Source organism: Nannospalax galili, unplaced genomic scaffold (genome assembly GCF_000622305.1).
Source record: "Nannospalax galili isolate Female #2095 unplaced genomic scaffold, S.galili_v1.0 scaffold335, whole genome shotgun sequence".
NCBI classification, from domain to species: Eukaryota; Metazoa; Chordata; class Mammalia; order Rodentia; family Spalacidae; genus Nannospalax; species Nannospalax galili.
The window spans coordinates 4,006,703-4,020,935 of record NW_008337842.1 but is presented as its reverse complement, the minus strand read 5'-3'; the positions used below and the strand labels follow the sequence as shown (position 1 = coordinate 4,020,935).

The 14,233-nt window shown below is 38.1% G+C and overlaps 1 protein-coding gene across 4 annotated transcripts in view; it reads right to left on the bottom strand.

Moving 5' to 3' along the window:
- The window catches only part of Arhgap20 (Rho GTPase activating protein 20), a 102,813-nt gene that overhangs the window by 27,876 nt on the left and 60,704 nt on the right, over window positions 1-14,233 (bottom strand). For 3 of the 4 annotated variants that reach the window (XM_008832809.2, XM_008832808.2, XM_008832810.3), the window contains exons 5-8: window positions 10,802-10,843; window positions 9,825-9,909; window positions 7,080-7,157; window positions 4,509-4,575 (exon numbers count right to left, since the gene is read on the bottom strand). In XM_008832809.2, the coding sequence (XP_008831031.1) occupies window positions 4,509-4,575; window positions 7,080-7,157; window positions 9,825-9,909; window positions 10,802-10,843 (272 nt within the window). The remainder of the gene's footprint in view (window positions 1-4,508; window positions 4,576-7,079; window positions 7,158-9,824; window positions 9,910-10,801; window positions 10,844-14,233) is intronic. The other variant, XM_029563410.1, reaches the window with a different exon arrangement.

The window sequence follows — 14,233 nt, the reverse complement described above, 5'->3', positions numbered from 1 at the left end:
ACAAGGAAGTGAAGAGAAAACCCACAGAATTGGAGAAAATCTTCACCAGTGACACATCTGACAGGTTTAACATCCAGAATATATAATGAACTCAAAAAACAAAGAATCAGGGCTGGGAGAGATGGCTCTTGCAGAGGACTAGGGTTTGATTTCCAGTACCCATATGGCAGCTAAGAACTGTTCTAAAGTCCAGTTCCAGGGGAATCCGAAGCCCTCTTCTGACCTCTGCGGCACTGCATGACATGGGTGCACTTGCATATGTGCAGGCAATACACTCATACACATAAAAAAACAAAATATTTAAAAAACAAAAAATAAAACAAAACAAAGAATCAATAAAGGAAGTAACCCAATTAGAAGATGGGCTAAGATGCTGAACAGAGATTTCTCAAAAGAATTAAAGATGGCTTAGAAGCATCTTACTCAGTGTTCAACATCATTAGTAATTAGGGAAATGCAAAATAAACCATTTTAGGATTTCATCTTACCTCAGTCAGACTGGATAAGATCAAGAAAACAAATGATACCAAACGTTGGAGAGGATATGGAGAAAGGGGAATCCACTGCTGGTGGGATTGCAAACTTGTTCAACCCCTATGGAAAGCAGTGTGGAGAACTCTTAAAAAACTACAAATGAACCGACCATTTGACCTGGTTATACCACTCCTTGGCATGTACCCAAAGAACTCATCCTATTGCAGAGACATTTGTACACCCATGTTTGTTGCTGCTCTTTTCACAATAGCTAAGAGATGGAAGCAACCTAAGTGTCCCACAACTGACGAGTGGATAATGAAAATGTGGTTCACTTATACGATGGAGTTTTACTCAACGGTAAAGAAAGATGAAATCATGAAATTTCCAGGTAAATGGATGGAACTAGAAACTGTTATACTAAGTGAAGTAACACAGACTCAGAAAAACAAACTACGTATGTTCTCCTTCATATGTGGCTCCTGGCACCAAATGCTCATAAGTATGTATCCAGACATAACTACAGGAACCAGGATAATGAAAAGGAACCAGGGAGGTAAAGGAAAAGAAAGAACCTGAAAGAGACGAACAGTAGGAAACAGGTGTTAACAAGGGGGATATGGATAAAAATTGGGTTATTTAAATGGGAAGGGGGAGAGAAGGGTATACAAGGAACCTTGTGGATAAAGGGAAAGAAGGAGCTCAAGAGAGGAGGGACCACAGGAGAAGGGTATTATTAAGGGAGAAATGGGAAAAATGGGAAACCATGGTGGAAGGGTTAGACAATGAGAGAGATAAATAATGCCTAGCTAGTTTAAAAAAAAACAGAGGGAACAATAGTAGTCCAACAACCTACTGACAAATTATACATACAACTAGCTCAAGGAACATAATATATGTCTAGTCAGGGTTTATCTGAGAATGTTTGGTTTTTGCCTAGGTTTATCTCCATAGCACATGGTAATTAAAAGTACCAGACTGGTAGAACTAACCTTATTGGATGTTTAACAGCATCCTTTGAGGCCTATACTAATTTGGTCAGAGCGACCTAAAGGACAGTTTTTGCTCCTAGCCCTCCATGGTTGACTAAGTTCCAAGAGACTATGGAGCATCTCACAAAATGTCCTGTAACTGTGGTGAATCACATATCCTCTTGATCAAGGAAGCCATGGAGACCTCACCAGATGGACTTGAACTCCTGTCTAGTCTACAAAGAGGGGGGTCAACACAGAGGAAACATTTCCTCCATGCTTCCAGGTGAAGCCAGCCACGGTCAAGCAGGACATTCGACTTATCTTCACATAGATGGAACTGGTAAAAGGAGTCAGGGGCTCCTCCCAAGTCCCTGGGACTCCTGAGGAACAGATCCTCAAACAACCTTAATAGTAAAAATAAATTGGTTTATTTGGGCCAATTGCATTGGTCTTAAACACCCAAAAGGAAAGTATAACCAAAGATTAAAGGGATCAATATAATTCTTTATGAGTCCATGTGTACAGATAAAGGCTACATAACAAGAAACAATGCCAGACAGGAGATACCTCCTTTTGAGTTGTTGGCCATGGTGGCCCAAGAGATTCCCAGACAGTAACCCAGCATAGAACTAGGAAAATGAACAGCAGACCCCAATCTTATCTAAAGGAATTTTGGCAACAGCTCCCTGCTAGATGAGGAAGAGCTGATCTTCCTGAAACAATGGACTCTAGATAGGCTGACTAGACTCAGTGGATGGACTTGCACTGGGGAATGGCTGGAGGTACTGACAACACAGTGGGCAGTAACAGGGATGACAGAGTACATGGGCTCCAGCGGCAGGGTGGGGGGCATGGGAGGGTTCCACTTGGGATGTGGGTATATAGACGAATAAGATTGTTTGAGATGTTCTGTATGAAATACCCCCCCCCACACACATACCCCCCCAAAAAATTTTTTTTATGCATAGCTAAAGGCTACATAACAAGCAACAATGCCAGATAGGAGATACCTTCTTTTGAGTTCTTGGCCAGGGTGGCCAAAGGTCTCCCAGTTCTATGCTGTGTTATTGTCTGCAAACTCATGCAGACAATAACACAGCATAGAACTGGGAAAATGAACAACACACACCAATATTATCCAAAGAATTGTTGGCAACCGATTGACACTAGAAGAAGAAGAAGAGCTGATCTTCCTAAATCAAGGGATTCTAAATAGGCTGACTAGACTCAGCAGATAGACTTGCACTGGGGAACTGCTGGGGACTGACAACACAGTGGGCAGTAACAGGGATGACAGAGTACATGGGCTCCAGCGGCAGGGTGGGGGGCATGGGAGGGTTCCACTTGGGATGTGGGTATATAGACGAATAAGATTGTTTGAGATGTTCTGTATGAAATACCCCCCCCCACACACATACCCCCCCAAAAAAAATCAAGAAATAAAAAAATGAGTTATATTTGAGGAAGAAGGATTAAAAAAAACACTTCTGCTAAGTCATGGCACAGTTTCTTTAGGAAGAGCTCACAATGAACTTCAAAGTGGCTGTCAGCCTAAAAGTTAACATCCACTTAGTTTTAATTTATTAAAATTATTTCAAAGATTTATTTCTTTTTATCTTATGTATATCAATGTTTTTCCTGAATGTGTATGCATGTGTACTAGTGTGTGAGTTGCCATGTGGGTGTTGGGAAACCAAACCTGGATCCTCTGCAAGAACAGGCAGGGCTCTTAATTGCTGAGCCTTCTCTCTATCCAGCCTCTGAAATTATTTTAAATATTTGTTTGATTTTTAAGTGACATATTGTTGCGCATTCACTTTTTACAAAAATGACATTAGGAGCCAAGTCTGTCTGAGGGAGTCAGGTCTGCCCTCAGCTCTACACAACAACTTCCTGTTTTCTGCATCTTGGAATACACTAAAAGTTTTTTTTTTTTTAATTAGTCAGATCACTTAGTCCTCTCTCCAAGAGTGACCTCACTGATAAAAGATTACATGAAATAATGCATGTGAGTTGCTTTGTACAATGTCCAGCAGGGGCTGTTTTTAAATTGCTATCCAACTCTTATCACAGTTCCTTCTCATGATCTGCTACAGATGTAAATTCCCTATTCTGTCAGTTACACTGAGTGAAATTAATGACCAAGAAATATTTTTTAGCTAAATAGCTTAAATAAGGTGAGGTATGATGTACTTAGCTATAATTCCTCAAACAGTAGTATTGAGACTTTGAGGCCAGCCTAGACTACATAACTGACACATATACACGATCCTCAAAATAAAATGAATGATGGAAAATTTGGCTAGAGAAAGAGTGAAGAAATATTCCTTCCTCAGAAAACTAGTCCATGCAAACTTTAGGAGTCAAAGTGTGTAATATTTTCTTTATATAAATTTCTGGGGCACAGGAACTGTCCTAGACTCACTGATGGATTAAGATGAGTGATGGGGGGCTGGAGAGATGACTCAGTGATTAAGAACACTTGCCATTCTTTCAGAGGACCTAGGTTTGATTTCCAGTGCCCACAAGGGAGCTAACCAATGTCCGTAACTCCAGTTCCACGGGATTTGTCACCCTCTGCTGGCCTCTGCTGGCATTGCACACACATGGCACACTTAACATACATGTAAGCAAAACACCTATACACATATAAAATAAAAATAACTAAAATATTGTTTTAAAGAGACACATGACTGAATCATGGCTGGCACTCCATGGAGGCAATACTGTCATCATAGTTGTAGGAAAGAAAATTGGGAATTCAAGACTAACTGTGGAAAATCTATGTATGGAACAAAATGCATACCAATACTGCCGTTTTTATGGAAAAACCCCTAAAAGTGAAAGCACGGCAAGATGCTTGAAAAGGGAAAAATATACACTTTTATTGTTTCCCAACTAATAGTCATTATCATCTTGAGTGAAAAGAGCCCACTGTCTAACACACAGGAAATTTTGGTATTTATTAAACACATATTGTAAGATATTTAATGACGTTTTTGTTTAGGACCTAGGACCAAATGAAGCATAATGCTATCTTGGACTTTCATAGAAACTTACCAATGAGTGGGTATGGAGCTGCTTCTTTTCCAGAATTAACCCACAGCTGGTAATCTCTCTCAGAGCCCTTGGAGAAGAAGGAAAAATCAAAATAAGAAAGCTTTCATGTTAGGTACCTGAATGAGGATATAGTTTGGGGTCTTTTTAGACTACACAAGTTTGTGGGGTGATTATGGTTTGGGGGATGACAATGCTTATTTGTACAACCCATCTCCCATTCCACATGTGGCTCTAGCTCACCCTGCCCCTGTGCTGGCTAAGGACCCAGGAATTGCAATGTAATCAGAACTTCAATACCACCAACATCCTACAAAATGTGACATCATAGGTAGCCCCTCTATCAAAGGAAGAATATACTTCCTGGTCCGGAAATACTATTTCTACGGCTGGAGAGATGGTTAAGAGCACTGGCTGCTCTTACAGAGGACCCAGGTTCTAGTCCCAGCACGCACACAGTGGCTAACAGCCATCCGTTACTCTAGTTCCAGGGGATCCATGCCTCCTTCTGACTGCAGAGAACCTAGGTTCTGTTCCCAGCTCCCACATAGTGGCTAACAATCATCCGTAACTCCAGTTCCAGGGAAACCATGACACCCTCTTCTGACCTCCATGGGCATTGTATGACATGGGTGCACTTACATACATGCAGGCAATACACTCATATACATTAAAAAATATTTAAAAATTTTAAAAATGTTATTTTTGACTTTTGAGGGCCTTTGAACTTCTTAGAGAACACCAAACTTAACCTCCGACATGGCCCTGCAAAATCAACCTTCTGTTCCAGAAAGCCACAAACACTGCCGTGTCCATTATTAAAATGTAAAGGCTCAAGGGCCTTTAGATCATTAGTCCAGTTGCCTCTGAGAAGGGGAAGAAAGACCAAGAGGCTTTGTGACCATAGATAACTAGTTGGCACAGGCTGCACAGACTTCGGTTGCGGCAAATTCAGTCCTGAGGACAGAAAGGGTAAGAATTCTGTGTAGAGTGTATGCACAGTCGTGGGAAACAACAACATTGTTCACTGGCAGAACTACAACTAAGCAATACTATAAATCCCACGTGAAAGAATATTTAGAAAACTACACAGCTTTTGCTGAATCCTCCTGGGGGGATCCAACATATATAAGAAAATGAATCATGAATTAGCTAATTTCCTTTCCTAACCTAAAGCTATTCACTCTCTTCCACGGTATGCTAGAATCAATGCTGAAATACTTGCTTTACCCACTGCATACACAATTTAATTATATTTTAAGCATATTATTAACTTTGACTAATACATTAGATTTCTTATCCCAAAGTTTGGTTGTCTTGAGTTATTGAGGGCTTAGTATAGCATTGTATAACAGCAAATCTAAACATGATCACAGTAATACTACATGTATTAAATGTGTCATGTCATATCATAGTGTTCCGTTAATTACATTTATTTTATTTGGTGGTGTGTGCACACATGGGTGCACACAGGTATGTGTGTACATGGTATGATGCATGGGTGGAAGTCAGAGAACAACTTTCAGGAATTGGTTCTCTCCTACTACGTGGGTCCTGGATATCAAACTCAGGTTGTCAGGTTTGGTGGCAGGTGACTTTTCCTGCTGAGTCATTTTGATGGCCCATAGCATAGTGTTAAAAAGAAATCTCAATCAAGAGATGCTGAGGTCTTTCTTAGTTTTCATTCTTCTGAAAGTCCCCCAGTTCTAAAAGCATCCTCCATGGGGTACTAGTAGGGAGGCAAAGGGAGGCCCTTCCAATTTTCTTTCCTGACCTCATTCTCAAGTAGTCAATCTTCTCCATTGTTAAAATTTGAGAAAATTGCCCCTGCCTCAGAAAACAAAGGGGCACAGTTAAAAAGAAAACAGACAGCAAAAAGACAGACTGACTGAGGCTCCTCAAATCCATGCCAGGATTCAAAGTTGGCTTTTTATTTTCTAATTCTTAAGAACTGGCTGTCATCCTCGGGACTTGTGACCAGTCAATATACTTGTAGATCAGTACTCTTTAGGGCAAACCAATGATGGAGCAAATCCTTCAGAACTCACTATCATGCTAAGGCTGAGTCTTGGAATAATATCAGGATAACTTGATCAGGAGGTGAGGAACAGATAAACACAGATGAGAAGGAAGGAGTGAAGGAGGTTAAAACTTTCTTATTAAGAATCTTTCACCAATTCTTTGTGTATGTATGTACATAGGATCTGAAATAACAATCCATAATATCTCTAAAGTTATAGTCTAATCATTCTGCTTTTCCAGCCACACAGGCTTTAAAACAGAAGAGTAACACCTGTATATCATGCTAATATGAAGGCTTTGTTATTCTTGTTTTCTACATGTTGGGGAGAGAAAGGTAATGGTCATATCGAATAATTAGTTGTCTTACGATGAAAAAGATAATAATTACATCTAAATTACTAAATAGTACTTTGACTCTAAAATATCAAAGTTTATAGTAAAGAGTACCTAGGAGGTGAAGCAAGAGGATCTCAAGTTCAAGACCGGCCTGAGTTACATTGTAGGACGTGTTTTATAAAGAAAAAAAAAAAAAAATCCAGCAGAGTAACTTACAGTTATCCCTAGCATTTGCAATGACATGTTGATAACTTCACTTGCTGTGTCTGAATTCATTACTGTTATAGTTTTAAACTGTGGAAAAAGAAATAAAAATATGGACATAAATAATTTAAAACAGTAAACAAATCATTGTCAAATGATTAGCCAAAGGTAAATCTTGATTTCAATTGGGGAGAGAGTAAAGCGAAAGACTGAGTAGAACACAAACCCTCGGTAACAGTTCTTTTCCTTCTCAGATATAGTACACCCTTTAATGAGACATTTATTTCTCTTAAAGGATGTGGCTCACAGAATGAAAGGCCTTCAGAAAGTTCTGATAGTGAGAGGGCACAGACCCCACTCACTCGCACACACACCGTCCCGTTTCTACAACAGAAGGGGAATAAGGGCAAGGTTCAAGCTGGGTATCTTTCTGTTTTTGTTTTTGTTTTTCTTTTCTGGGTACTGTTTTCATAGTGTGGGGTTTCACTTCTTTGCGTGGTGTAAAATCAGGTAAGGAGGAACCAGAGTGAGAACTGGTTGCAAACAGCATTTGAAATTGGCAATGATGAAGGACTTCCTTTGTGTTCAGCAATGAAGCAGCTTAACTTTTCAGTGCTGAAATCCTGAAAGGGCTTAAGATTCATGAGTCTAGGAAAGGGTGAAAATTTCAGAAGATTTTGTTAATAGAATAGAGCGTCTATAACTAGTTCTATGCTACACTACATTGAGAGTTACTACTTAAAGATAAAGATAATCCACAACAGAAAGGTCTGACAAGGTTTTGAGCAATTTGGAGAGTACACTGAATTCCAGAAGACAGTACATAAAGTGTTATGCTATCAAGACATTTTTTTGATATGCCCGTAGGTGCATATGATTATGAGAAAAAAATCAGCAATTAATGCTACGTCCCTGGACAGTTGGGGCTAACCTGGCACAACGAAGTTGCACAAACAGAAACAAAGGGACATAAAAGCAAAAGGAGAAACAAAAGCTAACCGAGATCCACTGAAGACGTTTCACATGTCTATCTTTTACAGTATTTCTTCCCCATAAATCAAGTACTTGACAAGAAAAATTGTTAAATTCATTTTTAAAGAGCATTTTAAATGTACTGATCTAAAAAAAGCTTTTTGTATATCCCAGGAATGTTACCAAAATGTCTGAGAGAGCAACAGGGAGGACTGGGGCTTCCCAACTCCAGATCTGTCTTCTACCAATCAGGCTTAAACTAAGCTAGGCTTTTAGAGAAGCCTTTTGCTTCCTCCCCAATTTTGAAAGCCCATCCACTCAATTTAAGAAACTCTGCCAAAAAGCCTTTTGTATAGTAATGTGTCTGTCTTCCCAGGTTCCTAGTTTCTAAGTTTTTTAAAAATAAAAGGGACATACATTCAAAACTCTAATTACAGAACTATATTTTTCCTGCATTATCTTTCTGGGAGACAAATGAGTTTCAACAGATAGAGCTCTTTGACTAGTAAACAAATATAAAACAGACAAAACTGAAAACGTGGCAAGTCTGTTCTAGTTCAGCAGAATCCACTAGTAGGTTGTGTACAACGTAAAGCCACGGATTAAAACAAATACCTTTCATAATTATTCCTAGTTGAAGACTCACTCCCGGAGCCTGGCTTCGGTGGCCCTGCCACCGAAGTTGCTTTCCGGAACAAAAGCCAGTGTACTACTTTATCCTTGGTTTACCATGGTTTTACTGATATAAACAGAGCATCCCACTGACTACATCTCTCCCCTTCAAAATGAGTAGGACATCGTTTTTTTGTTTTTTTTTCTCAATCACATATTTTCTGTACATAAAAAGTGATTAAAAATTGCAATTTTCCATGAAAATCCTTAATGTAACCAACTGAATCAAAGCAAGCAGAAACACATTAGGTTTTTTCTTTTTTCTTCTTATTTGCTAAGATTTCTATAGTTTCTTACCCTAAAATTTAAGTATTTCCTTCAAGCAGTGTGGTCTGTCACTCAGAAATTGGTCTGAATGTTTATATAACATTCTCTTTTTACTAAAACATAATTCTCCTATACTACATACGTTTACATGCACACAATTATTTTAGAGTGATTTAGAGTTGCTGTGCAGTATTACAGTCTACGGCATCATAAATCTGTAAGCCTCCATCTTGTCTATGATTGATAATGTTTTGGCTCTTATCCCACAATTTCAGTCAACAAAGCACACATAATGGGGGTTAAAGACAATATTTATTGGACATTATAATAAGTACTGTAAGGTAGGAACATGCTGAACCCTTAATAAAGTCATCTCTTTTAGATCATTCATCCTTTAATCTCAGGGATTTAATCCATAAGAACTCAAAGAATGAAGAAATATTCAAAACCACTTGACTTTCAAAATCACTTGACTAAGAAGTGGCAAGATGGGAAAAGTACTTGATACTAATAGGAAATACCTCTTTGTGGCTTTACTGCAAGCTTCTGCAGCTGTTATTGAAAAGATCCAGAGAAATATTCATGTCACTGAGAAGAGCTTTCTGACAAGCAATATTCCTTCCAAGGGTGAATTTAAATCCTGTGGTTAAGATGAATTCCCTCTGCTTCACTCTTTCCTGGGCTTGTTTTTCATACACACAAAGATAAACACAAATGCATCTCACCCTGTGACACTTATAAATGCCTGCCTTCTGTAGCGCACACAGTCTATCTGTCGGCCTGACTATCTCTTCTTATTCATGATGTTTTCTATCTTATGCAGGGATCTGGCTTAGAAACACTTACATAGGCACAATTCCCAATGTCCTTGGCGAAGATTTTGAGGGGAATGCTCTTCGGGAAGTCCTTCTCTTTTTCTAGAGTGATGTATCTAATCAATGCAAATACAACCCAAAACAACACTGAGTCAGATGGAATTCACTAACAGCTTATTTAAAAAAAAATCAACCTGTTTTGATAATATTTTCAATGTACTTATATGCTGTTTTTTTTTTTTAAGACACATGAAAGACTCAGCAAAATCAGATTATATTATGGGTTGAAAGTGATTTTTTTGTTTCAGGACATTAGGCATAGGCACACAAAAGAATGGGACATCTGTGTCAAGTGAGGTTGGAGAGGCAGAGCCAGGTTAAGATACCTCTGAGTGATGTGCTAGTCTTAATGCCTTCCTGTGTCCTCTGAACTGCAACTTGTTGATGAAGACCTGATCATACAACACTTGACTAAGCCAACCCAAAGCAATGGACTTTCCCTTCTCATTTAGCTCTCCAGTAGAGTGTGAATCATGATTACCCCATTGCATGTGGAGTGGGAGAGGGAAGGAAGGAGGGAAGAACTGGGTCTAACTGAAGGACTATTTTACTCTGTATACTCAATGGTGGGAATGAGAACTGAAGAAAAGCCTTGCAATTATGGAAGTGTCAAACGCACTCTGAAGAAGTTATTAGCTCCAGTTGGTATCTTGGAGACTTCAGAGAGAGAGATGGAAGAAAGGTACTGACTGATTTCTCTCTAATGTGATCCAACCAGACCTGAATGTTCTCTTTCCTAGAAAGAAGAAATACTTGTAACAAGAGAACATTATTTACAATTAAGTACTAGTTGGTATATAATCTAAACAACAGCTTATTTGAGGACAAATGGACAATTTCTATTAAAGAGGAGGGGAATACTTTGGGGGCACATCTCCACAGTAAAATGCTTTGTTTAACCACAGGTTAATAACAGTAAGATTAAAAATATGTGTACTGAAAAAATACCTCTGAAGGAGAGAGAGCCATTTGTCCTTTTGTTCTGGAGAACTGCAAAGAAAATGGAAGAGAAATAAAACCATGTACAATACTTATGCCTACATTTTAAAGCTTGCCAATCCAGATGACTATATCAACAGCCTGCTGTTCTTAACTTAGCTATACATTTGAGCTGTGAGCTTGACACTGTGCTCTGAAGATGCTGCAGGCATTTTTAGCCTGGGAAAGATGACATAGTCTAGGATAGTTTAATGAAGTCTGCTTACATAGAGTCAAGAAAGATGCATTTTAATACTTTACTGCTCTTTCACAAATGATATCATACCAGAGCGAGGCAGCTTGTTCAGTGGAGAAAATATGTGAAGATCAACTATTTAGTTTTAAAACTGCACGCAGGCTGAATAATCATGGGCAAGCCACTTCACCAAAGCCTCAGTTTTCGTACTTGCAAAACTGGGTTACTTAATCTCTCCTAGAGTTTTTACAACTTGAACAGTCATTCATACAAACAGAAAGTACGCTTAATATTGAGATCAAAGAGAAATTTGGCAAACGGGTAGAAATGTCTTGGCCTAGAAACCAGTCTATTTTCAAGAAAAGAAACATTTTTTTCTATCATATATACACAGGACAAAATTAAAGTTTAGTAAGTTAGCTCATAAAACATATTTTTAATTAGTAAGACCTGATTCATTTGAATTTACGTACAAATTAATGCCATTATATTTCTCCTGTCACTGCTCATTTTATTTTCAAAGATAAAAATCATCTTGTTTATTCTTCCAGTCTTATCAGTCACAAACTTTTCAAGTCATATTTCTAATTTCTATAGAGAAGTTCAAAACATTTTCTTGTACTAGAAACATATTTAATACATATTTGTAATCTGTTTTAAACTTTGTTGCTTAACTAGTTCTCTGTAAACAATATTCTAGGGTTGGCAATCAAATGTATAACACATAGTTTTCTTTTTCCATAGACCATATAGTAATTCTTTGCTATCTTTCTTATATTCTGATTTTCCTTTTGGAAGAAAGAACCTCAATTGAGAAATTACTTAATAGCGGATGTCCATGTCTTCAGGGCCTTTGATTTTCTTATTTTTTTGGTATTTTTTATTGAATTTTTGTGCATTTCATGTAATAGAACTTAAATTTAAACCTCTCCCCTATTTGTACTCCCATACCCCCCACCAGATCTCATGTGTTCTGTCATATATGACTTTTAAAACCCTTTTTCTAGGTTCAGGTATATAAAAACGTTGATGTACCGAAAAAAGTGTTGAAAGTAGATGTTTGCTTTTGATTCATTAACTTTTTTCTAAGCAGGTAAAGAAAACTACTCCTTTAAAACAGTATTTCTTTAAACTTTTAACTGACATGACACAGAAAACTTTTATAAACCTTAAATGTACAGTTTAAGGATTCTTTACAAATTGTAGGTTGTGAAACAATCACCTTGGAAGGTCTTCTACCCTCCATTCTTGGCACTCATTCCCTATCCTGCTTTCCAACAGCATGGGAGGGTTTGCTCGTTTGGTAGTTTATATAGATGCATACTACATAAATGTATAGTATGTACTGCTTGCATCTGTTTTTCATTCTAACAGCTGTGGCTGACTCAGACTGCACACTGCTTCAGTCCCCAAAGATGGTGTGGGTTTGTAAACTTGGGCCGCTTGGCACCTTGATAAGGCTGCAGCCTACCCTTCAGCCCAAAGCCTTAAAAACAGAAATTCTGAGTGCTGGTCTTTTTCCACGTGCTACCTCTACTGCAAAATCTCCCAACTTTTGTCCACTCCCCAGAATTTTCAGGTAGTTACGGTTGTTGGTACACTGTTCAGATTTTAAAGTTGTTATCTATAGGGCAATCTGTCTGTTTATACCAGAGGCAGAAGTCAATGATTTACTTTTTAGAAAGATACTTAATTTGCCAGGCAAGGTGGCACACGCCTTTAATCCCAGCACTGAGGAGGCAGAGGCAGGGGGATCTCTGAGTTCAAAGCCAGCCTGATCTACATAGTGAGTTCCAGGACAGCTAGGGCTACAGGGAGACCCTGTCAAAAAAAAAAAAAAAAAAAAAAAAAAAAAAAAAAAGACAATTTGGAAAAAGTTGGTTTCCAGAAAAGTTATATAGAAAACAGTACATTCCTGTCTACTGTCCAGCCAGTTCCACCTTGCTCTTCTGTTACCTTACATTGTCTTGGCCTATTTGTCAAAACTGAGAAACACTGGTACTTATGACTAATCAAATATTGACCTTCAGATTTTACCAGTTCTATAGATACCTAGAACATCTAGGAACCAATCCAGGACAGCACATTTTATTTAGGGGATATATGTCTGTACATGTTTCTCAGTCTTTCCTACTTCTGTGTTTCACTCTGGCAGTTTTGAGTAGCAGCGGTTAGGTAATCTATAGAATTTTCTTCAATTTGTGTTTTCCAGATGCTTATGTCATGATCAAATTAGGGTTATATGGTTTTTTGTGGAAGGGGAATGAATACTACAGAAATAAGTTGTTCTTCTCCTCAATTGTATTACGAGGTATATGGCATCCAGATGATATTACTGGTGATGTTAACCTGGATCGCATTCTTAAAAAACCATGCTGTTTGCAAGCAAAACGCTCTGACATTTTCAAACCCTCTAAAAAGGAGTAGAAATTCTTTGATTAAAATATCAGGTAGTCACCTCTCACCTGAAATTGCTTCCTTTTTACCATGCAGCTTAAACACTGAAAGTAATATTATCTTTAGAAATCTGTCATGGAAATGAAACAAAGAGAAAAACACAAAAATGTGCTTCTTCCAAACACGTCCTTAAAATCTTGTAGCAGGTCAACACTGCACAACAGCAGTCAATGGCATGCCTGCCCCTTATTTAAAGAGCAGGTCTGGCAAGTTTTAGCAGTCTGGATTTAGGATGATGCCCGAGTAGTTTGGTAATACAATAGGAAGAGGAACAGAAGGAAAAGTCTCCCGTGCATGTGAGGAACAATAACTCCTTAGATGTAAAACAAACACTGGAGTTGAATACAGCTGCCCAGTCACAGGTGTGACTCTGAACCATAAAGTGTCAAAAAAAAATCATGCTCAGACTGAAAGCCAATTAGTCTGTATCCACGCGTTCTCCAACCACATACAGACTAGGAGCAAGGCTTGGAAGATTAATTTTCACCTTATCATCTAAATACACTTTTGATTACCATGTAATCAGAATATACAACTCAGGAAGCTCGGTATTTTATGATGTTAATTTTAATTGTATCATTAAAAGGTATTTCTTTAGAAAATCTAGTAATAAATAAGTTATTCAAAAGTCAATCAAATAGACCAGTTATTCAAGCTTAATTGGGCTGGTTTATAAATAATGATTAGTGAAAGTTATTTTAGTTGTTTGAAAAGACCAATAAGACTTGAAGCTTCAGTATTTAAAACAA